This window comes from Plectropomus leopardus, chromosome 16 (genome assembly GCF_008729295.1).
Source record: "Plectropomus leopardus isolate mb chromosome 16, YSFRI_Pleo_2.0, whole genome shotgun sequence".
NCBI classification, from domain to species: Eukaryota; Metazoa; Chordata; class Actinopteri; order Perciformes; family Serranidae; genus Plectropomus; species Plectropomus leopardus.
In genome coordinates this window covers 15,936,067-15,960,571 of record NC_056478.1, presented here as the reverse complement: position 1 = coordinate 15,960,571, position 24,505 = coordinate 15,936,067, and the positions used below count along the sequence as shown (strand labels likewise).

The 24,505-nt window shown below is 39.8% G+C and overlaps 1 protein-coding gene across 6 annotated transcripts in view; it reads right to left on the bottom strand.

The window, feature by feature from the left end:
• LOC121955159 (rho-associated protein kinase 2-like) overlaps positions 1–24,505 on the bottom strand; it is a 45,929-nt gene that overhangs the window by 18,144 nt on the left and 3,280 nt on the right. For 5 of the 6 annotated variants that reach the window (XR_006106607.1, XM_042502996.1, XM_042502994.1 and 2 more), the window contains exons 2-15: positions 20,587–20,668; positions 18,586–18,686; positions 17,793–17,930; positions 15,843–16,103; positions 14,115–14,259; positions 13,881–14,019; positions 10,762–10,853; positions 7,020–7,179; positions 4,713–4,809; positions 2,991–3,073; positions 2,416–2,464; positions 2,184–2,319; positions 1,698–1,789; positions 1,215–1,461 (exon numbers count right to left, since the gene is read on the bottom strand). Coding sequence is in view for 5 of the 6 variants with exons in the window: in XM_042502996.1 (XP_042358930.1) it covers positions 1,215–1,461; positions 1,698–1,789; positions 2,184–2,319; positions 2,416–2,464; positions 2,991–3,073; positions 4,713–4,809; positions 7,020–7,179; positions 10,762–10,853; positions 13,881–14,019; positions 14,115–14,259; positions 15,843–16,103; positions 17,793–17,930; positions 18,586–18,686; positions 20,587–20,668 (1,822 nt within the window). In the remaining variant the exon portion in view is untranslated. The remainder of the gene's footprint in view (positions 1–1,214; positions 1,462–1,697; positions 1,790–2,183; positions 2,320–2,415; positions 2,465–2,990; positions 3,074–4,712; positions 4,810–7,019; positions 7,180–10,761; positions 10,854–13,880; positions 14,020–14,114; positions 14,260–15,842; positions 16,104–17,792; positions 17,931–18,585; positions 18,687–20,586; positions 20,669–24,505) is intronic. The other variant, XM_042502995.1, reaches the window with a different exon arrangement.

Here is a 24,505-nt window from a genome sequence, read left to right as displayed (position 1 = left end):
TCTAATAACCATGTCCAGCCTCCTGCTTCAAGTTGTGTAAGAACTTTTTCCTGCTACTGAGGAGATGTTTACTGAATGAGCCCATGAAGATCACAGTTATATGATTACCTGCAGTTATGGCAGTGAATTAACAGTTCAGACTGGCCCTTTATAACATTTTAATAGACACATAAAAGACTTGATTATAAAAGGCTTCTAAGTAATGGTTGTTGGCTGGTTGCTAAGATGGTGATTGCTGAATAAAAATTTAACAGCTACATTTAAAACGTGTTTTTCTTCTCCATATTGGAAATTTCTAACCCCTGCATGCAGGCTATGTGTGTAAACAGACTTTTAAAGTTAGACTTAGACATTTTACTAATATATTTCCAACATCCTTTGATATTTTACTAATAATTAACCTACAATGCCTTGCAGAAAATCTTCCAACATTTTACTAATTTATTTCCTACATTTTGCGAATTTATTTCCTACATTTTAATTAATTTGTCTCCAGAACATTTGTATCCACCTTTGGACACGTTTCAAATATTTTACTTGGACACGTTTCAAATATTTTACTTATATTTTTCCATTATATATTATATAATATTTTCCTACATATTTGACATTTTACTGACATTTTTTTCCCCAATGTTTTACAAATATTTTGCCAACATTTTAGGAGTAATTTTTCCCAACATTTTATTGATATTTTGCCAGCATTTCACAAATATTTTCTTTCTTTACAATATTTTTCCAGCATTTTTTTCTAACATTCTGCCACTATTTTTTCTAGCATTTAGCTAATGTTTATGTTTGACAGTTTTTCAAATATTTTCCTAATAATTTTTTGACAATTTATATATTTTTCTTTAAATGTTGTGCCCACTGGCAGTTTACGGAGTAATGTTTAGCTATAGCTAAAACACTAAGCTATTGTAGCAGTAAAGCTAAGTGAAAAGAGTCATTAAGTCAGCAAACAAACTCCTTTAATGTCTATAATGCAGCAAAGTTTCTCTACAGTTTGCCAACACTGGCCGCCATAAACTACTGGTCATACATAATTAAGTAAAGCTGTAGCAACAACATCTTTGACTGTAATGAACTTGATGATGTGTTCGATTGCTTATAAACTCAGTGTTTTTGTTTGTAAGTGACATAGTCTCACTTTTAAACTACTAGGAACTTCTTATTCCAGTACTTTCAGAGTGTAATTAACAGCCATATCTTACCCTGCAGGTCAGTAATAGTTTCTGTCTTGAGGTTGCGGTCTCTCCTCTCCTCCTCCAGCTCGGCCTGCAGTCCCATCAGCTGCTTTTCCAGTTCCATTCTGCTGTTTTCAAGCTGGCTGCACTTTTCCTGCATCTCCCTGAGGCTGACCTCCAGGCTCTGAGCCTGTTTCTGCGCCTCTGCCTGACTCTTCTTGAGCCGCGCTGTCGCCTCCTGCTCAGCCTGCAGCACAGCGTTGACCTCCTCGAGCTACAGATGAGAAACAGAGAGGATGGAAATTGTCCCTACAGGCTAAACTGGGTCAGCGAACAGCAAAATTAAAAGGGATTTAATGAGGAAAGAACAGAGGAATAAAAAAAAACGGCATTTACAGTTGCTTGCTTGAATATGATTATTAGCATGTTTGATGTACATAAGTACAACTACTACAGTGAAGCATTACAAGAAATAATCAAGTGAGTAGAAATTTAAAAGCTTCTTCTCACTTGTTTTTGCAGCTGGATGTTTTTCTCATTGGAGATCTGGGAGTTTTGGTTCTTTTTCCTAAGATCCTCCAGCTGGTCCCTCAGGTTGTTCACTAATATGTACACAGAAAAATAAAAGAGTTAATGCAGTATGTGATATAACACATCCAGTGGACTCTGGAAACACCACCATCCACCCACTGATAGCCAGCACATACGGCCATATAGAATATATACAGTGATACACACCAAAAGAGCTCCTCACGGTTTATTACAATTTTTTAATGAGTTTAACACGCAGACTGACATGTTAGAACAATTTTGCAAGTAAAATGTATGAAAATGAAAACAACTACAGACCTACATATGTAAATATAGGCTACTAATGGCCAATTTCTCCGCATATGATAAAAATCATGGCATTAAAAGAATTAGAAACATATTTTTTTAGTCCTATTCAGCAGTTTTAAGCTTAATGTTTGGATACTATATTGCAGATGAACTCACATTCGTTCTCCAGGCTGCGTTTTCTGTCACTTTCGATCTCCACCTTGCGCAGGTTCTCGGCGCTCTGGTGCTGCAGCAGAGCTCTCTCTCTCTCCAGCTGCCTCAGCGAGGCCTCGACTTTCTGCCTGCTGCTCATCTGATCAGAGAGGGAATCACAAAGGATGTGATTGGAACGAACCACCTACTTTATCACCTCAGGTACATGGTTGAAATACGATCCATCCATCCTTACCTCCTTGTCTAATTCTTTGACCAGCTTGTCTAAACGGTTGGTGGCATTTCTGGGGAAAAAGAACAGATTTATTACAGAGTTCTTCCAACAAACCACTGAATTAAGAGGCACCAGAAACAAATACCAGATCATCATCCAGGTGTTCTTTTACTTTTGTGATGGAACGTGCTGAAAGTGTTTTTCTTTTCCATTATTTTTAACTTCTACCATCATCAGAAACTCTGATATCTTCAACTTTGTAGGATGGGATATCCCTTCCTGTTGTGTAAAGCAATCAAATGCATTTCCTGCCTCATACAACAGATAGCATACTACATGAATCCTAATCTTTTCAGGGATGGTCTGTTTTGTTAATAGTAATTATTCCAAAAGATTTGAAAGAATGTGGTTATAATCAATTTATAATCAATAATTTCTTTATTTTCTTTTTTAGTAGATTCTCTAAGGCCAATTATAAAGTGATATGTGATTGGGGTGCCACCAGGGTTGGGGGTTATTGTTGTGTATTATTGTGTTTGTAGAAAAAAAGTCACTGATGGTGCTCAGCTCCGTTTGTGTTATTTGTCCGGTCGTACTTGCACTTCTGCTCCAGCTCGTCTTTGGCCTGCATCTCATGGTTGACCTGCTCCTCCAGCTGATGAAGCTTTTTCTGCAACTGCTTAGACAGATGACCAGAAAATGAAAATAGTTAATTTAATGATTATGTCCATCTTTTATTTTATGTCTCTTATCTCTCTTCTGTTACTGTAATATTAAGACCACACACTAAAAACACCTCCCTCTATTAAAACTATTACATGAGGCAGCCCTTGGAAAAAAAGGAAACTAACACGGTAATATCAGAGGAAACATGGCTTCATGTTTGGGAAACAACACGGTCTACTTCCACAGACTTTTTGTTTCTGCTGGAAAAATTGGACCATTTTCATTATTATCCACAGCCAGAAGTCCAAATTAAGCGAGCCTCAGCACTCCTGCTAAAGTGCGTGTGGATCTGTTTTGGCAAACCATGCACCACATTTTCATATTAAAGGACAGCTGTTTTGAAGTGGGGTTGAATGAGGTACTTATACATAGGTAGCGTATTATACACAATAGATGTAAGTCGACATGCCTCCAGTTTGGAGAAGCAAGCTCAAGTCCGACATGAAAGCTAAGCAATGTACTGCTGTGGAGGAGTCAGCAACAAAACATATTTAAGCCACCTAAAAAAATACAATACAATATCAGTTCAAGTGTACTCTATATTTAGAATATTTTAACAGCTTTACCTTAATGTCAGAGAGTAATTTCCAATGGGAAAATTAAGGTGTTATATCACTCTCTTCAAAATCAGACTGACTTGAAAAAGAAAAAGATTTCACATTTCTGAACACAGGAGCTGCTGGTCTACTGCCACGATCAGGTAGCTTATCTGTGACTTTAATGTTTAAAAGGGTTTGTTCAGACTCACCAAATTCATACAATAACACAAACTAACTAACTGATGTGTTCAGCGAGCTAAAATTGCTGTTTTTCTCTGTGGAGTCTGGTGGCTTTAACAAGAGCATAGATTGGGAACTGACGCTGTTAATGGCCTCCCCTGTCTGACAAAAAGGTAAAGCAGTAAAAATAATCTCAATATAACGCACACTTAAGCTGAGATTGATGTTTTTGGTGGGACATTTTCTTGTTGACCCCTCCACAGTAGCACATTGCTTAGCCTCCATGTCAGACTCCAGCCTGATTCTCCAAACTGGGGGCGTGCCGACCAACATCTACCGAAACACTGATTATGGATATTTACCTAACACAACCCCACTTCTTAAAATCTGAACTACTTCTCTGAGGCATTTTTGGAAAAGAGTGGGTCATTTAGTCCCAGAGATTCTGGGCCTGAAATTGATTTTTCTTTTATGTTTTTATACCTTGGAAATATCCATTCCTAAAGGACTCAGTAAAAGTGAACATACCTTTTGAAGATTATTAAAGCCGCAAGGGAAAAAAAAAAAAGAAAAAAGATCACAAAATACTGGCTGCAGAAGAGCCCCCTCCTTCTTTTCAACGTAATCAACTCTATCCGCTCAATGTAGAAAATGACTCTTCGACTTTAGACGGAGAAGGGGGATAAATACCGGGATCTAACTTTTAACAATTTTCCCTTTTCTTTCCTAAACCCTTTATATGGAATTATGAACTGGGCTTTTTTTCCTCTTCTTCTGTATTTTCACTGATTGTGCTGTAACGTCCCAGTTCTGTCGTGCTCTATGTTGTCACAAAAATAAAACAATAAAAGTATATAAAAAAAAACAGCCTACCTCTTTCTTACTGTCTGAGCAATATTCCTTATCCTCAGAGTTTTCCTTACTATCCTCTGAATCCTCCACAGAGCAGTTGTTACTTCCCTTCAGCAGCCTAACAGAGAAAGACGAGACATAGGAGAGCCGTCAATGTTCATAACTGAGTTTACCTGGAGAGACTTTCCAACCTCGACAACATCCAACATTATGCACACGTCCAAATTTCTGCAACCAAGTAACGAATTTTAATCCAAACCAGATTCATAATGCCAACTGGGTGGTCAAGAGGAAACTGAATGTTTGCCGACACACACATCACATTTATTGCATTATTATAACCACTCAGAAGTCACTTAAGACCCATAACCTCATGCATGGAGCAGAAAACTGTGGCGCTGTGGAAAAAAAGCAAAACGTCTGAAGATCTTTCAGGCTTCCTCTTACATCTGGATGGGTTTACCTTTAGAGAAACCCAAAGGATGCCTCCAACCCGCACTGTCTGTTGCCACCATGGTGGTGGACTTGTAATGGTGGGCAACTATCTCTGGGAATGATTACATGACTCTGCCACTTGGCAGCATAATGACCAATGAGCAATTTCACGATCATTTAAAGACAATTTGTGCCCTTTAGCTTAAACTGTTCTTGCATGGTGTTTATAATTTTTAAAGATGGACATGCATGCATACATAATGCGATTACTGCATTGTGGTTGTGTGCCTCCATGAACCACGCAAGTTACAGCTACAGTTTACATTCATGTCTGTGAAAACATGGATGCTTTACACACTTCACACTCTTCAGCCTGGCAGCACTCAGCACAGTTTCAACCTGGCATCTGAGATTAGTGTCACCAACTGACCCTTCTGTCTCTGAGTTATGACGTTTATGCAGAACATTATTAAATCACAGGGAACTTGACCTTTGACATTTTGATCAAGAATGTCATCACTTTTATCTTATTAGACATTTGTGTGAAATTTTGTTGCAATTAGCAGATGAATTCTTGAACTATGGCCAAAAACATGTTTTGTACCACCAAATTCTACTCAGTTAATTGTTGAGTCCAAGTGGACGTTTGTGCCAAATTTGAGGAAATTCCCTCAGGGTGTTCTTCAGACATTGCGTTCGAAAGAATGAGATGGACGCACGGACACAGTGACCTTGACCTTTGACAAGCAAATTCTAATCAGTTTATCATTGAGTCGAGGAGGAAAAATTTGTGCAAAAATTGAAGAAATTGTCTCAAAGCGTTCTTTGGATATCTTGTTCCTGAGGATGGGTATCTTTGGAGGCATAAAATGGAAGATGATTTTAGAAAAGTTATAGCTTAAAATGCACAATTAAAGGTGTAGTATGTCTAAAATACAAGGAAGGGTGATCTAAAGCCATTTTATTACCTTCTTAATATTCATGTACACAGGACATCTATTGCACATCTGACTATCCTGGAAGACAGTTGGTCAGTTGGTCTTCCTGAGGTGTCTACCATTTTTCCCATTAAAGAGGTTTTTTGGGTAGTTTTTTCCTTATCTGCTGCAAGGGTCCAAGGACAAAGGGGTGTTTAATGTTGTAAAGCTCTCTGAGTCTAATTATGACTAGTGACATTTCACTTTAAAGATCAAATTGAAATTGTAATTGAATTAAATTTCTATTTGTACAGCCCTTTGGGACATGCTTTGTGATTGGGCTTCAATGAACTTTGACACTTTGGGTTGCCTTTGGGTCTGAAATGCACTATATAAATAAATTGGCCTTGCCTTGTATTTCTGCCTTTTTTAAAAAAAACCCACACACTTCTATCTTATATTTACTGAGTTAAATGGCTCTGTTTTGCACTTTACTGTTTTGTCAGATTAATGTAAAGCTTCATAAATATCAGCCTAAAAACTAAACACACACCTTGACTATAGGACTATAGGATCATAAATCCAACATGTTTTTTACTACGTCTCCCACCCGATCGCAACCAGGCTTTCAAAAACTAGAATCCATCATAAGCAAAGAGGGCATTTAAAAGGGGCTGTCAGAACAAGGCTGCAGTGTGGAGCTCAAACAGGCATACAGTGTCTGACTGGTGTAAGGCTGTATTAAAGGTACGGGTGTGAAGCTGTCTTTTCGTGCCTCTTGCATTTAGGGCACAGCGCTGTCTTTAACCTGTTTTCCAGAGGCTCTTATAAAAACTCCCACACACAAAAGCTACATGTTGTTTCAATCCCCGTATCAACACCAAAAGTATAAATATAGGGTCAGCAAATCCAGACAACCTTTCTATGCACAGATGGAGTATGACACTCAAAGTAGATGTCAGAAAAAAACACTTACTGGTCTTCCTTGAAGTACGTAAAGCCCACAAATGGTAGCTGGTTGCCCACAAAGGCTTTGGGTGGAGGAAAGGTCTCAACATCTCCTTTATCATCCTCTATGTCGTCAAAGTTACTGGTGTCTATGTCACTGTTCAGCTCGGGCACAACTGGAGCCACAGCTGGATGACAGAAACAGAGAGAGAGAGAGTCATGGGGCAGCAAAGACAATGATGATCTTTACATAAACTGACTGAGACTATCTATAGTGGGCTTTTTTACGTGCCCAAGTTCCTCAGCCACTTCGTCTGCAAGGTATCCCACTTTTGAATCGTGATGACCCAAAGCACTAACATGAGTACCAGTGGCAGGGGCAACATTTCAAAAACATTCCCATGACTTTATAAGAAACCATTTTATTTTCTTGCCCTGCTTTTTCAAACATGTCAGAACATTCAAACATCCATGATGGTACCCAAAACCCATTATGTCACACATTAACACATGTTTGAGCTACAATATGGCGACAGCTGCAGAAAATATATTTGCCGTTGTGTTACGTAAAGTGGAAGGTTATCCACAGAAGATTACTGTAACTTTTAACTGTAACTAACTAATGTAATCGAAACCTACACAGACTTAACTTCATTTTTCAAGAACCACACTGCACCAGTCTACTTTTGTCATGTGCAGTTGATGGCCTTAAAGCACTGTACCTGACATAAATAACTTACCTGTTTTTTGCCATAAAGTAACTATAACATAACCCTAGCATAGTCCACGACTATACACTATCCAGATTATACAGAAACCGTAATAAACTGCAAAGATAATTGAACCTATGTCATACCACAAGCTCTGACACCATTACAGATTAAATTCTGGTGACACGTTTAAATTTAAAGTTTTTATCTACAGCAAGCTCTTTTTTTACACTTGTGTTTCCGAGTAAACTGTATGACAACTCTGGCACTGCCTGTAGTAGTAAGCTCTCTGCAGGTTGGCGTGAGGCGGACACCACTCCTTTTCCCGCACAGTGCTTGCTTTGTGCCCCACACACGGCTCCTTTCACAAACTCAGCCTTAACGCCTGCTCCTGTGAGAAGAGAGCAGGCGTGCTTTAAAAGTCTGCACAACACAACAGGCAGACAAGAATGTGTCAAAGGGCCAATCAGATAAAACTAAGCTAGTCCTTTCACCTATAAATAGCTCCTAATTGAGAGAAAAAGCAGCCATTATGGATTGAGCTGCTCAGACCAGTGCAGTCCTGGCTCTGTGCAAAGAGCTCATTACCGTTAGGTCAAGTCGCAACCCTCAGCGTGACAAATGTGACTCAAAGATGATGAAGAAAATGCAGGCAGAGATCAAGCACAGGAATGAAACAAATGAGGGGAAATAAAAAAGAAGAGGCAGTAAAAGAAAAAAAAAAGCCAGAATGTGGTGAGACAGAAAGAGACACAGGGCCACTCCATGGAGGCCCTTGTGGCACGACTTCCCAGAATGCTCTCTGATAGCGGGTGGCTAATGACAGGCAGCCGCGGCCACAGTGAGAGTGAGAGAGCGGGAGCAGCCCTCCAAACTGGGGCGCCCCTCTCATTAGAGCAGTCCACACAGGCCGCACAGCCTGCCCCGCCCGCCGCTACGGGGGGCGCTGCCTCCCGTCCCATTCATCCGTCCGTCCACGGTGCTGGCTGCTTGTCCCTCAACCATCTCAATGCTTAATACACATGAAAAACATTAAGACAACAGGGAGAATCTTCAATGGAGCCCATAAATGGAAAAAAAACGCTCCTGAGTCATGGCCACACTCAGCAGGAAGTCGACCTTAAACAGACGCAGAGAGCTGCGACATGCAGCTCTGAGTAGGAGCAGGGTCATGTTTTGAGTGTGTGAGTGTGAGTGTGTGTCTGTATGTGTCTGTGTGTGTGAGTGTGTGAGTGGACATGCAAACATGAAGAGATCTGAGCAGCTCAGCAGTGGCACAGTAGTGGTTTTGTGTTCCAGTCTGCCAGGCAGTCTGAAGTTGGGTCAGAAGTTTTGTCTGTTGTCTTAATCAGAGCCAGGTGAAGCAGAGAGACGGAGCGGCAGGGAGCAAGAGCCTGCATGTGATTACATACAGACACAGAGGTCCTGTTCACATTCCCTAATATATCCCTTTCCTTATTTCCTTCCTTCCTAGGCAATGCTTAATCTGATACAACTGCGTAAAGGGAGATTAAAGAGTGACGCTTTACAGGTGCTCCATGTGCTGCGATCGGCTGCTACATTTAAAAGAATACAGTCAGTTTGAGCTCAATATGTCACTGATAGATATCATAACAGTTGCAGTGATACATAGAAAGCTTAGAATGATTATTTGTTTTTGATTTTATTTGACCCAGATCACTTAATGTCTGTTTTTGGGGTGGGGGGGGGGGGGATCAATACAGAATAGTATTGCAATATTTTGCCTGGTAATAATATTTAGATGCATGGAAGCTGAGTATCAGGATTGTTGGTTATTATATAAAATATTAATATTGCAAATACAAATTAACCTTTTCGTAGCCTATTAAATATTAAAATCAAATGCTTTTTCAGTCCACTAGATACATTTTGCTACAACAAAAATTAGATAAACAGACTGAAAACTTTGTTGGATAAAATAATGTTGACAAAGTCTTCCTTTGAGGACATTACTTGGGGTTGATAAAAAGGTTAGAACTCGCATTATATGTTATTGCAATACTGAGCATAATATTGTACTGGGACTTAAGTATCACAATAATATCATATCATGGGGCCTCTGGTGATTCCCACCAGTACTGTTTTTTCTCCTTTTCTCCTTCTTTTTTTTTTTTTTTTTAAATACATTTATAAGAAATAAATTCAAAAGAGGTACACTTTATATAAACACTTTTTTTAACCCAATATTTTAAAATTTGGCTATATATGGTGATTGCTTTTTGCATTCATGATTTAAATTAGTAAAAAGTCAAGGTAAAAAAAGTAAAAATAAATAAATAAAATAAAAATAAAATAAATAAATAAAAATAATAAAAAAAATAATCTGTTTTTGGTCTTGCAGAATGTAAAAATATTGACTTTGTGCACTAAATAAAAATGATTATTTCATAGGAGCAGTAACATTTTGGTTGCTTCCTAAGTAATTACTCTCCAAGTTACGCATTTAACAATTAAAATAATAATAATATGTAATAATCTAAATACATTGCAGCTGTTATGATCGCATCTAGGACTCAGCTGAATGGAAATTTGATATCATTAAGTCAGTTTACACGCTCCTATTGGTGGAGACTTTAATTAAAAAAGCCTTTCATTTTTATCAGTGTGTGTATTATTAGCTCAGTTGCCATCTCCTATAAAATCTGCAGTGTTTGATGTTGTCTCAATTCTCTCATATCTCATCTTTTGGAGTGGCCTCCATATGCAGCTGGTTATCCTGCAGGTTTCGTGCATCCTGAGCTGTGCTGCTCTGCACAGCATCCAGTGATATAATGCAAGATATGAGCATATGGAGAGCATGTGTACCATATATGAAGGCTCAATGGCTCAGCGATGGAAATAAACTATGAACTCAGGCTGAAGAGAAGCAGATCTGCGGTGGAATGGGCTCGAGATGATAAGAAGTATAAGCAAAAGAAAAAGAAGTGATATGGCCATGAGAAGCAGAAAAAGAAGGACATGACCAGAGATGGAAAAGTCTGCACCTGCATTGTGAGGACTTCAGAATTTCATGATATTTAGAAAGATGCACAAACTTACTCTCTCGGATGCTGTCAAAGGTCCACTGGTCGTTCTTGAAGAAAGGGTGGCATTTGATCTCATCCACTCCGTTGCGGCCCAGACGAACCTTCCTGCACACAGCAACAGGACCGAGACTGTGAGCAGAGCCTGAACACAAAACACACACCCGCTCGTCCCCTCCTCCCACCATCACCATCAACATGTCACCCCAAACACACAGCCCAGTAGAGTGACCGCCAGACACTGACCACATTGACCAGCATGGAGAGCCGCATGACCACTGGTGGACACTGGAACCTCCTCTAAACCCGAGATAATAAAGATCCAGGAGGAGAAAGGGAGTGAGGACAGAGGGATCAGAGTGCAGGAGCCAACATCAACAACTCCAAGAGGACTGCTAGAGCTGCCGCTGCCTTCCCTCCTTCTCTCTCACTCTGTCTTTCTCTCTATCTCTCTCTCCACACACTTTTTCTTGTCCCCCTTTCCTCCCTCCTCCACTGCTGGGTACAGGGCTGGAGGGGTGCGGCAGTTTGGGCTTGCCACGTGTGGGACATTCCAGACCCAGCCAAGAGGAAGAGAGGGCAGGGGCGGGGAGCAAGAAAGAGAGAGTTTATAAACCCCCGCAAAAAAAAAAAAAAAAAGAAAAAGAAAAAACCTGACATGCAACCAAGCCAGACTTACAACAAGCCATGTCTCAATGCCCAGAAAACTGCAGGAGTGCAGAGGAGAAAGTTCCGCCAGAAAAAGGATGGAGAAATGGAAAGTGGCACAAAGAAAAGGTAGAAATTACAAAATGGGGAGTGATGAAAAACACATGAGAAAGAAGAGAAACAGGAGAGGTACACTGTGGTACAGGAATGATTCAGCAACACGGGGCGACAGTGACGGAGCATGTGGGTTAAGTGGTGAACGAATGTATCGCTCAGTGTTCATGATTTGTGTGTGTGTGTGGGTGTGTGGCTGGGCAGCCGTGCACATGTGAGATTCTGTCTGTGGTGAGAGAATAGTGAGTGAGAAGGTAAATAAACGCAGTGAGGACAAAATGAAAGGCCACTCTGTATTGAAGCAGAAAGGGCCTGTGTTTGAGCCCTCGGGGGGGGCGGAGTTACTAATGTAAACAGGAAGTGGTTTCTTCCAGGGGGATGGGCCACTGACCGAGTACATGACCCACACCTACACAATTTTTTTTTTTAACTTTAATACTATTAGGCTTGATTTCACCAACAAGGACTGACTTTTAAACCTGATTAAATCCAGTTGTACCGAACTTTAAAACTGGCATAACATTAAGAAAGATTCAATTTAAACCTCTCTTTACAGGGTTCCCACACATTTTCATCGATAACATTTCAAAACTTTTCCATGACTTTTCAAGAATCCCCGATTTCTTTTTCTTGCCCCACGTTTCCTGGCGTTTTTTTCGAAATATCAGATTCAAACTCCATTCAAACATGATTTCAGTCAAACGGAGCGCAGCAGGAAAATGAAGAAACACATGTAATGGTACACAGGAGCCATATCACACACATGACTATGATCAGAGCAAATCTTAGATGAATCCTTGTTGGTGTAACCCAGCCTTAATGTGTTATTATAATAAAAATGGCAGTGTTTGTATTTCGATGACAGCTGCGTACAGCTCTGCTGTATCCTCATGATTAGAGTCACTGAGGTTGTTTTTTAGCAAACTAATTCAAGACAATTTCATCAAAAACACTTAAGCTTTCCTATCAAAAATAAAAATAAAAAAAGAAAGCTGGTGATATTCTATTTTCCCTTTGTCAACCATTCTCATTAATAGACTAAAACCAAAAATGATTTGATCCCACCATCAATTGAAGCAGCACGTTAGTTTATGCAGGACACAGAAGTCAAACACCCCAGCTGTAATCAGCTGACAGCCCGCTGATTGAATCATCGTTTCTAATCAGTCACACACCAATCACAGCCCGTTCTCACAACAAGGCATCTAAATATGACTTCCTACTCACTGATTCCTGCTACACTCATCACTGCCGCTGCTGCTGGCAAAGCTTTGCCTTCATCTTTCTAAGCCCTGACATGACTCAAAGGTCAAAATGTTTTTTGATGTCTTGCTTTGGGCCCACTGGCTTTTCTGCCTTGTCCTCCCTTTTTTTACTTAGCATGCTGCTCGTCTAATCCAGGGCGCATCTAGGAAGTGGAGCCACTAGCACTAAGCACAACTGCATTTGTTTCAGTAAAGGGTTAAATTTGTGATGAGTGAGCCAAAGCCTGATTTAAGTTATAGTCTATGCCACTGAACTCTATAGTTGTCCAAAAATGCATTCAATATCCATTAAGTAAATAAATATTAAATATATATATATTAAATACACATCTGTGGGCCACATCGTTGCACTGACTGATAGCTTCTTTATTACAATGATTGCTTGGCACAGTAGTTTAGTTGGAGTCGATTCCACATACTTTAAATACTCACTGGCACATCAAATGTGTATTAATCTGCAGCTGAAAAAAGCTTTTTTGCCCCAGTTTGAAAAAAAAGCTAAAAACTACAGTGCCCAGCTATTAAAGGATTTCTATTTTGATTTTATAAAGAAGCAACTCAGGTCACAAAGCAACTAGCTTTGTGACCTGTTCAAGGTCCAATAAGATTGGAGGAGAGAGCAGCAGATGAGCTGGGGAACTTTTAAAGTACTGAGAAACAGAATTACAAATTCTTTGGCGAATAAAGCATGGTGCACTGTAGAAGGGTTTTGCGACATGTTTTAATCAAGTTGATTTTTGACACAATTGTCATTCTTTAAACTGTTGCTCCTCTCAAACGGGAAACTATATGGTGTGAATTCAGAGTTAGGTTACAGATGTTCAGTGTCATGTTTAATCACAGGATACAAGGTTTTCTATCTTTATAACCATTTTTTTTTAGAGTTTTGTCAGGAAGTTCAAAAATGAGTTATGGTGTGGGCGCTTTCTGTTTTGTTCTGTGATACAAACAATGTCCCTTTATTGCCCCATAGTCCAACAATCAGTCACATAAGTAGTAGAGTAGAGAAGGAAAATTGAAGTGTGTATGTACATAGGAAGCCTGAAATGCTCTGAATTCCTTTTGAAGCAAGTGTTAGTTTACATGATTTAGAGTGCTATTTGCAAACCTGTCAGTAAGAAAGGCACAGATGAGGTCTTTGGCATTCTGAGACATCTCTATATCATCCGGGAAGACGAGTGAGTTCTTGTGGTTCATGATCTTCCCATAAGTTCCAACCAGGGATTCAGCATAGAACGGAGTTTCACCTGTAAAAATCAAGTCGTTTTGTGTAACTTTTGAGTTTTTAGATGGAAATGTTAGGCACTGTGACAGTGCAAAAATGAACGGATTGGTCACTTACCGACCAGCAGCTCATAGATAAAGACTCCTACAGACCACCAGTCGCACTCCCGGCCGTAGTAACCGTCACCGCCCTGAGACTGAAGCACCTCGGGGGAGATGTAGTCTGGTGTGCCTACAGCTGTGTCACAGTGCACCATGCCCGTCTGCAAAGAGAATAACACACAAGATTCACTGTAGAGAGAACAACAGTGAGAGTAAAAGGATAGTAGAGCAAGAGGAGAAAGCACAATAAATAAAACATATTTCCACACAAATATATAATGCAGGGACCATGACTGCAATGTAGGTTTCTAGAGCTGTCCGGAAAACCATTTTCAGGGCTCTGAAGCTTCTGTAATAACCACTTAAAATATTCGAAGCTTCAACAGGATGCTACAAGAACACAGGGAACCTGACCAGACTTTAGTAGGACTCAGTGCAGCTGCACGTGTGTGACAGAGTGATAGAAAGAGGAAAGACAAGTCGGAAGGTAAACTATTGCACACAATGTTTCTTTAACTCTTTGAGACCAGGATCAACATCAGTCTTGCTGTAGTGCATTGAGATGCCTTTCTCAAGCATTTAAACCTCTAACACCTTGCACATTGATTTATTTGAAAACACAGGAACAAAGGAAACGAGCAATTTAGCATGAAATACCCTGAAAAAAAAAGAAAATGACTTTTAATAAGAGAGAGAAAATTATTAGAAAATTATTTTTAAAAAATTGGGACTCTTTGGGTCATTTCTTGTTATGCTCCTAATTGCCTTCTTCCCATGTTTTCGAAAGAAATCAGTTTAAAAGGGTTAACTTATCAATAACTCAAATGCTACAGGTTTGGCCAGATTTCTAGATGTAAAGCAAACACTTTCTCGCAGTGGATAATGGTCTACATTTTGTCTCTCCTGTCCTTTTTCAACTTCCTTTTTATTCTTCTGCCAATTTAATTACGTGAAGCGAGCATCAGTAACTGCGCTAAGGGCATCGGCCTCATCCGCGTCTATCACTTGCCACCTTTTTTCAATTTTCTTCACCAGTTAACAGGTGAAATAAACAAAACAAAAAGAAAACAAATCATTTGAATATGGATTTGGACGTTGATGACGCTTGCAACAATTGAAGCTTCAAAGCATTGAGGTCAGCCTTATAAATTTTTTATTTTTCATGACCCCATGAAACTTTTCTTGTATAAATACCTCTAAACTTTAACAATATACCAGATATTCTGAAACTACTGGAAGAAAATCTCTGCTACATTTTGTTTACTATGTTTATGACACTTTCTGTGCACTTTTAGACACTCGGAGAGCTCAAATGTGTGGAGCCACTTGTTGAACCAGCTATTTAGAAATTGCTGTGGTAAAAACAAAAAGGTGAAAAAAAAACTTCCTGAGTCGTTCCAGAGGCGGGACCTCTGCTCTACTCTAGATTGGTTGTTTAGCACAATAAAGTCTGGGGCCTTTTCTTTTTTTTTTAAAAAAACAACCTGATGCAAGAGTGCTGCATTGAGCTTCAGTTTGCAGTCTGAACACTTGGCGGTGCACTAGGGCACAGAAAAAAAAGACAGAAAAAAAAGACCACTCGCCTTCAGAAAGGAAAGTCAATTCATTCTCCATCCAGCTGACTCCTTTATTTATCATTAAAGAACTAAAAATCATCTAAAGTTAAAGATTTCTTGGTCCATAACTTGATCCCCTACCCAGTTCCAACACATTTGAAAACAACATGACTATAAAATTGACCTACCGAGTCCATCTTCATGCATGTGCCAAAATCTGCCAGTTTGAGGTGTCCGTGTTGGTCCAGCAGCATGTTGTCAGGTTTGACGTCTCGATGGATGAAGCCCATGGTGTGGATGGCGTTCAGCGCCAGCACCACTTCAGCCGTGTAGAAGCGAGCCCACTTCTCAGGTATGTCGTAGTTCATGGTGAGCGTGACCAGGTCGCCCCCGGGCATGAACTCCATCACCATGTAGAGATGGCGGTCATCTTGGAAAGCACAGCACAGCTAGGAGACAACAAACTAGGTCACGTAATGTCACTGGAAGCACAACACAGGATGTCGAGCCGTTACTTTGTTACAGATGTGACTTCATGGTGTGAGTGTATTTTATCTTCGGATGATCTGTGTCACAGAAAAAAACAGGAAGCCATGGATTATTATCTTGCCCTGATGCCAACATCATGACACCAAGTTATTTTATCTCCAATGTACACTAAGTAGAGCTGGTTACTATATATGCTTCATAACAGATGTTGAATGTTTTCTTTCTAGCTTTTTAAGGAAGCATTAAAGTTAAATAATGTAAATGAGTTCATTCGAGCCTTCCTTTGGCCATCATTCTTACATTACTATTATGCTGAATGTGTTTTTTTTTCCTAAATTACTAGATCAAACTTTACTTTGAATTATCACATATCTGCTTGCTGTTTATGCTGGACATGACCATAGTTACAATGGTTACAAATCAGAGCTGCACCACTTTGTACTGTGCATTTTGTATACTGGTTTATGTTAATCTTGTGAATATCAGTTACCTCCGTTGTTACTGTCACTACACTTTTAATTTAAAGCAGCTGTATTCAACATCTAGAGTACAAGTTGGTGCATTTTTGGACCAGAAGGAATTGTCATAATTTTACAAACAAAGCGCTAAGAACCCTCCTTTTTGTTGTGAAACACACTGCAAGAACTACAGCGAGAATGATTGGACAGATTAACCTCGACTGGTTGAACTCAAGAGCCAACGCAGCATCGGCAGACGCCATTTTTGACCTGTTAGCTATGTAAACAAAAGACAACACAAAACACAAACAACAGCTTGCAACCTAAAAACATAAAGCTATTACGGACAAATGGGCCGACAGTAAAGTCCAGGCAAAACCACAAGCGTTCCTATTGGCGGTGCAAATGAGACAAGAAAAAAAAAATAAAAGCCCTTGAAAACGCCTTATGATTCAAAGTCCGAGCCGGGATTGTCTGCACGTCGCTCTCAACATGGAGGTGGCTGAAAAACTAAAATTACAACGCACACAAAGAAAGTGTGACTTCATTCTCTGCTCAGGACACAATGACTCCACTTTATCTTTACACAGTAAATTGTGTCTGTTGCTATATTAATGCTCTGAATGCGGCATACAGCCCCTTTAAAGTTCACTCTGTACATTACTTTATAGTTACAGAAATCTTAATGCACTTTGTGATTGACTTGATACTAAATACTACTTTAGTGTAGAGCATCAATAGTGATCCCCATATTATATTGTTTGGCTTTGATATCGAGTCACTTGTTTGAAAATATCAGAATGTTTGAGTTTTTCTAATACCTATATAGTTATTCTATCAATACAATTTTAACTCTAAAATCACAATTAACAGGATAGATGGTTGAATACATATAGTCCATCCCTAACCTTTTAGTGTATTTGTAATATTTTCTTTTTCCTATTTTCTTTTTTGTAAGCCAGGAGGACAGGAGATAGCAGACAGGGAGATCAGACTTCAGATTTGAATAATATTTGGTGAAATGATAAAAACTGTATGATGTGTGTATTAAAGGGGTCAGACATCTCGCAACTATTGAGTCTCTGGTCTTACAGAGAATATGCTTCTTTCTCTCACGTTTAAATGCTTAATCAGGGCACTATGTTACATACTGTGTGTTTTTAATAGGATAAAACCTGTGTATTTGCACACCTGGACGACCCAGGGACTGTTGGAAAAGGCCATGATGTGCCTCTCCTCCCAGAAGAAGGCCGAGTCCGACCGCTTGATCATCTCAAACTTGCTGAGCTGCTTCATGGCGTAGACCTTCCGGGAGGCCTTGTGACGGACCTGCAGCAGAGGAGGGCAAGGCAAGAGAGGAAACGCAGGCGTGTAAACAATGATAACTGCACAAAGACAATAAGAACAAGATAGTTAGAATGTCACAATGACCGAGATAACACGAGAAACACACAGAGAGAGAGAGAGACAGAGAGGGGAACCTATAATTGTCGGCACACACCCATGCAAAGACATGCTTACACAAGATTTGAAGCACAAACACACTAAGCATCCCCTCCACACCCCCACACCAGACTTCTCACTCCCCTCCCACACGCTGAGCCTGTCCAGACTCGTCTCTACCACAAGGCGCTCAGCAGAGACCAGATTCAAGCTTCCACCAGCACGAAAGACAGACATCTGGAGAAACCGGGAGCTTGGAGGGAATTACTGCTGAATCCTAATTACTTTTTTAACCTAAAGTTGGCCACGATGAGGAAAAAGATGCAAATCATAGCGGAAATTCTGAAAACAAGTTGCAGATGTTACATATTTTATAATTTGGTAGATTCAAAGGTTGTTGCTCCCTCTAGTGGTTCATGTTGTCAGTATTTTGATGCTGCAGTTGTTGCATTCAGGAACATCTGGAGTAACTCTCCTGCTCCACCTCACTTCATAACGAATAACTTTATTTATTAACTCTTTACAGACAAAAACATCTCACCAGCTGCACTTCTCCGTAGGCTCCTCTCCCGATCAACTTCACTTTCTCAAAGTCCTCAGGCCTCACCTGCAGTTCTCGCAGCTGACTCACTGCCTTTTCATCTGCGAGACAGACAGATTTGTTGCCATGGCAACACACAGGTTAGGCTCCAATCAGTTAGGTTTAGAGGAACATTACTTAAAGGGTAACTTGTATTAGTATTGGTATTATTTTCATTTTGCGTCTATGTGACTTACGGGAACGGCAATTTTTGAAAACGGCCCAGTGTGTCGTGACTTTTTTTGTAACTGACATGTTCAAATTATTATTCTAAATGTCTGACAATGTTATAAGAGGTTTCCTACAGTGGTGCTCTTGCTTAATACTGGACCAATTTTTAAAAATGTTGCTCCCATTAGTCATTTAGATACAAAAACATGGGGAAATGTGGTCCAGGTTACAAAATACCACAGTTATCCTTTAACTCCTGGATCAGAGAGAGGTAACTGAGAGTTAAAATGTTGTACATAGCCAGACACTTTCATCAACTGGCCACAGTGACAGTTAATTAAAAGTTAGACCAGTCTAATGTCATTCACTGAAGCCAAAGTAATTTTCAAAAGAGAAAGACAGATTAGTAGTATACTCTGTGCTGTTCATTCTACACAGGACACATTTTGGCAATTTAAACAAAGATTAAGTACCGAAGACTTCACTATCAGTTGAATAAAAAGGCTGGATAAAAGTGAAACATATCAAATGTGATATTTTGGCTGCAAAATCTGGCGCCAAATAGCAGTTGATTAAAATACAAAAATCTGACTAAAGCCGTGTTTAACTATTATTTGCTTTCTTTTGTGACCTTTTACAGAAAGTGCTGTATACAGTAAACTCTCTCCAGAATGTGGCCTGTAGACGAAGAATTAAAGGGGACCCATTGTGCTAATTTTCATACTTGAATTTTGGTTTTCCACTAGGACATGTTTACATGCTTTAATGTTCAAAAAACACTTCATTCTTCTCACACCGTGTGTGCTTGAACGCCTGTATTCACTCTCTGTCTGAAATGGTCTGTTTTAGCTCCTGTCTCTTTAAGCCCTCCTCATGAAAACGCTGCTCTGATTGGTCAGTGTTGCTGGGTCTTCTACAACTTGGCATCGCACACAAATTTTTCTAAAGCATGTTTCGCCTAGTCCTGTGCTACTGTGGTGTTATTGGCTAGTACTAACCCTTGAAAACAACAACATCTCTGTGGCATTATTGCAGCCAGGGAATGATTGTGATGGACTGTAACAGCACTTTCTACTGTGAAAAATCACCAACAAAAGCTTATAAAAACAAAGATCTTCACAACCGGACATGTTCCAGCAGGAATATCATTTGAAATTGGTGAGAAATTCAAAACATTCACACCCAGGATTACATGTTTCCCTGAATTTGTACAGCCTAAAAAATACTGGATCAAGTCACTTACCCAATGTCAGGGTAGTTTGACTATCTATTGGGTTGTTTTCTGATGCAGAAAAAATGATGACCCGGATATTAGTTTATAGAGCTGACCTTGTTTACCACGTACGCAGGTGGCTGGTTTGTTTTAAAAGGCGTCAAATGACATTATTTTGAGGTGTGATTGGTGAAACTGTATTTTTTACACAGTAGAAAAGTAGAAAAAAAAAAACCTTTGGAAACAGAGTATTCAGACAGTCTGAAGCTTAAGATTTTTGGTCACAGTGATTACTTTTACATATGTTTACCTCATTATTTGAAACTCTAGTCACATTTTATAGGAAGATCTGACACTGGAACATTATACATAGTATGACAGAAAATAAAGAAATGCCTAATAGGCCCTCTTTAACATTTTCTTACAAGTACAATACATTGATTTTTATGTACATAACAGACCTGTAACATGCTCAGTTCCTTACGACCAGAGTGCTCTGGTTTGTATTTGTCAGCTTTTCAAGCTAAGCACAAGAATCTCGATCATCACCACCAAACACTAAAACCTGTAGCACTTACATCTGTTCAGAAAGGCCTCTATGTTTTTGTTTTTCCGCAAGGCAGGATAGTTTAAATCATGAGCCAGCGCGTGCATGGAGTCCTGAAAGACAGAAAAGACAAAATATTCAATCAAACTTTGAAAACAAACAAATGAACAGCCACAAAGTATAGATTTTCAAAAATATTTAACTTCTAGGTGTACTCCTGTTGAATTAAAAAGCTTATGCAATTTTCCTCCTAAACTGACGACCAGATTTGAGCAAACTGGGATTATTATTTCTTGGTTTTGGCTAAATGCTTCACTAACAAACGAAAAACATAAAAATAAGGTTATGTTTCAAAGCTGAATTCAAGTTTCACTCATGTCGTAAAGGAAGAAAAAAATATTTAAGATTCTCTTGTTTATCTGTCGGAACAAGTCTTGTAAGTTCGACAACCCTGGCCTTCAGCTGGCTGATAAAAGATAACTTAATGAATGTAGGAAGCAAGAAAGGAGGAAGGAAAGAAGTGCATTCCTGTGAGCTCCTGAACGCAACAAGAGACTGCTAATGTGCAGCGTAACAAACAACGACAGGAGGACAATGGAGGTTGAATGTAAAGACATAACAGCTCATGAAACAATAACTAGTCACATGATGTCGCTACATCCCCCTGCCCAAACACCCGCTCCATCCAAACAAACATAAATCCCTCCCTGTGGCTTAACACAGAGGGGCAGGGCCAGCATCAGACTGAGAGCCGGGGCCTCAGGAGTGTCATCGGTGCTTAAATCAGCGGTGTTGAGTTTCACTTAGAGCCAAAATTGCTCTGTGATCCAAATGCATCAGACTGGCAGGGCAGTTGGGCAGGCGGGTGGGTGGGTGGGGGTGTAGTATGACCCTCTGTTCCTCAGAAACAAGGGTCAAGTGGAGTCATCCAGTGTGTGTGAGAGTGTGTGTGTGTGTGTGTGTGTGTGGGTGAGGTAGGGTGGTTGAGCCACAGCGGTGTCTATCGGACTGTTTGTTCGGGGACATGTGAGTGGGTGGGCAGGGGCATGTGGAACAATTCTGCACCTTTAAATAGCAGCAGTGCGGAGAGATCTCCCCCACCGCAGACGGGTGGAAATAGACCTGAAGGCTCAGAAGCTATTGTGGGACAAACAGCTTATGGGCCTGGATTCAGGGTGAGCGCTGGAGGATCTGAGATCGTTTTACACAGTCTGCCTGCCTGTGTGTGTGTGTGTGTGTGTGTGTGTGTGTGTGTGTGTTGTAATGGCCATGGCTACTGCAGTAGACAGGGAACTCAACAGTGTGAGAAATGTTGAACACTATGTACATATGCAAAGTTATTCAAATTTTAGCAGATTCAAACGAAGCATCTGGTGTGTGTGCGTGTGTCTATTCAGGACTAAAACTAACGATCATTTTTGGATGGGATCATTCCCACCTTGTTACAGCAATTGATCTTCAATTTAAAATGAATGCTGGCCAGGGGCATAGGGTTTCACGGCCAGTGGTCCCTTCATTACTTCCACCCCTCCTCATAGTTTACTAAACATTAATTTATTTGTGGCAGGCCACCACAACTAAATCTACCGCCACACGTACGCCGTCATTCTGTGGGAAACACTGCTCTGACAATGCTCCGACTTCCGTTGCTCTCGCTCGAACCACACCCATCTTCAAACCTAACATCACTGTCATCTCAACAAGACACCTGTAAAGTTTTGTGACTGTTTTTGCACTGATTAAATCTGTCCACAGAAAGACAGACAGACAGATAGACAAAGCAGTCAAAATGTTTTTTTAGTAGTTCCTGCTACAATAGGTGTGACCTGGACCACATTTAGATCTGATGTCACACACACAGATTCACAAGGTAAAAATAATACCAGCTATTGTGACATGCCGCAACAAATAATCATGAACTTTTGGACTGCTGCATCCTGTCTCACATCCTCGTATGTGAAACTAGTGAGTTTAAATGTTGAATCCACACATTTTTTAATTCAAATAACCTGTCTGGGACAAAAAATTGCAGTACATTTTGGTAAATGTACAATGAGTTACAAACGGCATCTGTAACTAGGGTCGAAATTCAATATCAAATCTAAATCCAGAATTAAATCTACTCATTGTTCTTTGACAAATCTGTCTGACATCGGTTTCACGTGCCACAAAGTTAGTAATTAAAAGAATTTAAGTTATACCACTTTGTTTAAAGGTACTGCTTGTAGCACTATAAAGCAATAATTTGTAAGTGGGTAACAAGGACATACATGCACACAAACACATGTAAGCGTGTAGGCAACACGATACACACTGCTGCTATTGGTTTCACACTGTTGTGTTTATCCACAGCTGTAGATACGCAGATAGATACGCAGCGACAAAGGCAGCGAGGAAGAAGACTGCTGTCAAATAAACACGGATGTAAACAATGCACCACTTTAAATATCAAAAGGAAAAAGTGGCTTTTATGGGTAACACTCAGTGGGTTTGTTAGACCTCAAGGATGCACGTGTTACAAACAGGTGGGAAACTACACATTAAATAAACATATTCTATGGGATTTCTAACCATAAGAACCATGAGAAAACCTTTTCTCTTTGCTAATAAGAAAGATACAAAACCTAATATGAGATTAGTTTGATTAGGTGTTCATCAAATCCTGCTATTTAACCAGATATCAGAACCAAACTAATAACCTTGAATTATAAGAACCAGCCTCTTTATGTGGGACACTTCTGAGTTAATACAATAATTTCTTTAGGGGTCGACAGATTATCGGCCTGGCTGTTTATTGAGGATTTTTTTGTTTTAATGATTGCCGATAAAATTAATTAATTAAAAAGTACACAGAAAGTGTCAGCGTGGGAGGAACTTTTACTTTGGAAAACCTCAGGGAGCTATTTCTATTTATTTAGTTACATTTTTACCAGACTTTAGTTTTGTTTTGGAGTTCGTTATGTTATAAATATTGACAGAATTTTTTTTATTGTAAATGTATTTTGGCTCCAAATATCGGTTATCGCTCTCATTAAATACTAATAATAGGTATTAGCCCTAAAAAAAACCCAATATTGGTCGACCCCTAGTTTTCTTCCAACATATGACAAGACCTTCTTGAAACTGATCATGGCAGATTTCACACACACTACGTGGGCTACAGGCGGCTGAGTTTTATGGTTTATTAATGCAAGTGTAATGCAACGTCTCCATTCATTGTATTGTGATTTTATAGTAGCTAGTACTGTTTCTAGCACTAATTACATTCATTTTAATCACAGCATCTTCTAAGATCTACCTTGGTGATTGATATACACAGGATTTTGTAAATGTCACGTACTGTATAGTTCAGGTTATTGACAAAATTCACATTTGGAGTTAGCCGACAGCTACTGGAGCCTCACTTGGTATCTATTCTTGGACGAGTTTTAAGAGTTTAGAGCAAAGTTAGTTTGTACATGAACGATCTGCTGCAGGGTGACACCAGTAAGACATGGCGGCGGCTGTGAAAAGCCAGAATAGTTTAAAGTTGCTTAGACCAGAGATGGTGATGGGCTAAAAGTCAACATCAAAATTACTTTACACTGATTAAAAAAAAGGCCTCAATTCTTCGTCATGATGTTGTCATGATAGTCTGCGAGTTATCCCATGATTCCCTCCACTATTTACATAGTACAGTCAGCACACGTTATCTTGCAGTGTGAAGGGCTCAGGATTTAAATCCCGTGTCCTGATTGAACCTCAGATCAGCCAGAGCCGGAGACAATTAGATCAAACTGGTTTGATTTTCGTTTCTGGAATCTGGACAAATCTGAACATGATCCTGTAGTTCAGGCTTGGCTGTGCGTCCTCAACAACACCTCCCACCTACCTCACATCCACTGTGAGCTGATACTGCCTGAGCACAGTCAGCAACAATGGAGAGGCTCTCAGAATGCATCAAAATGTAA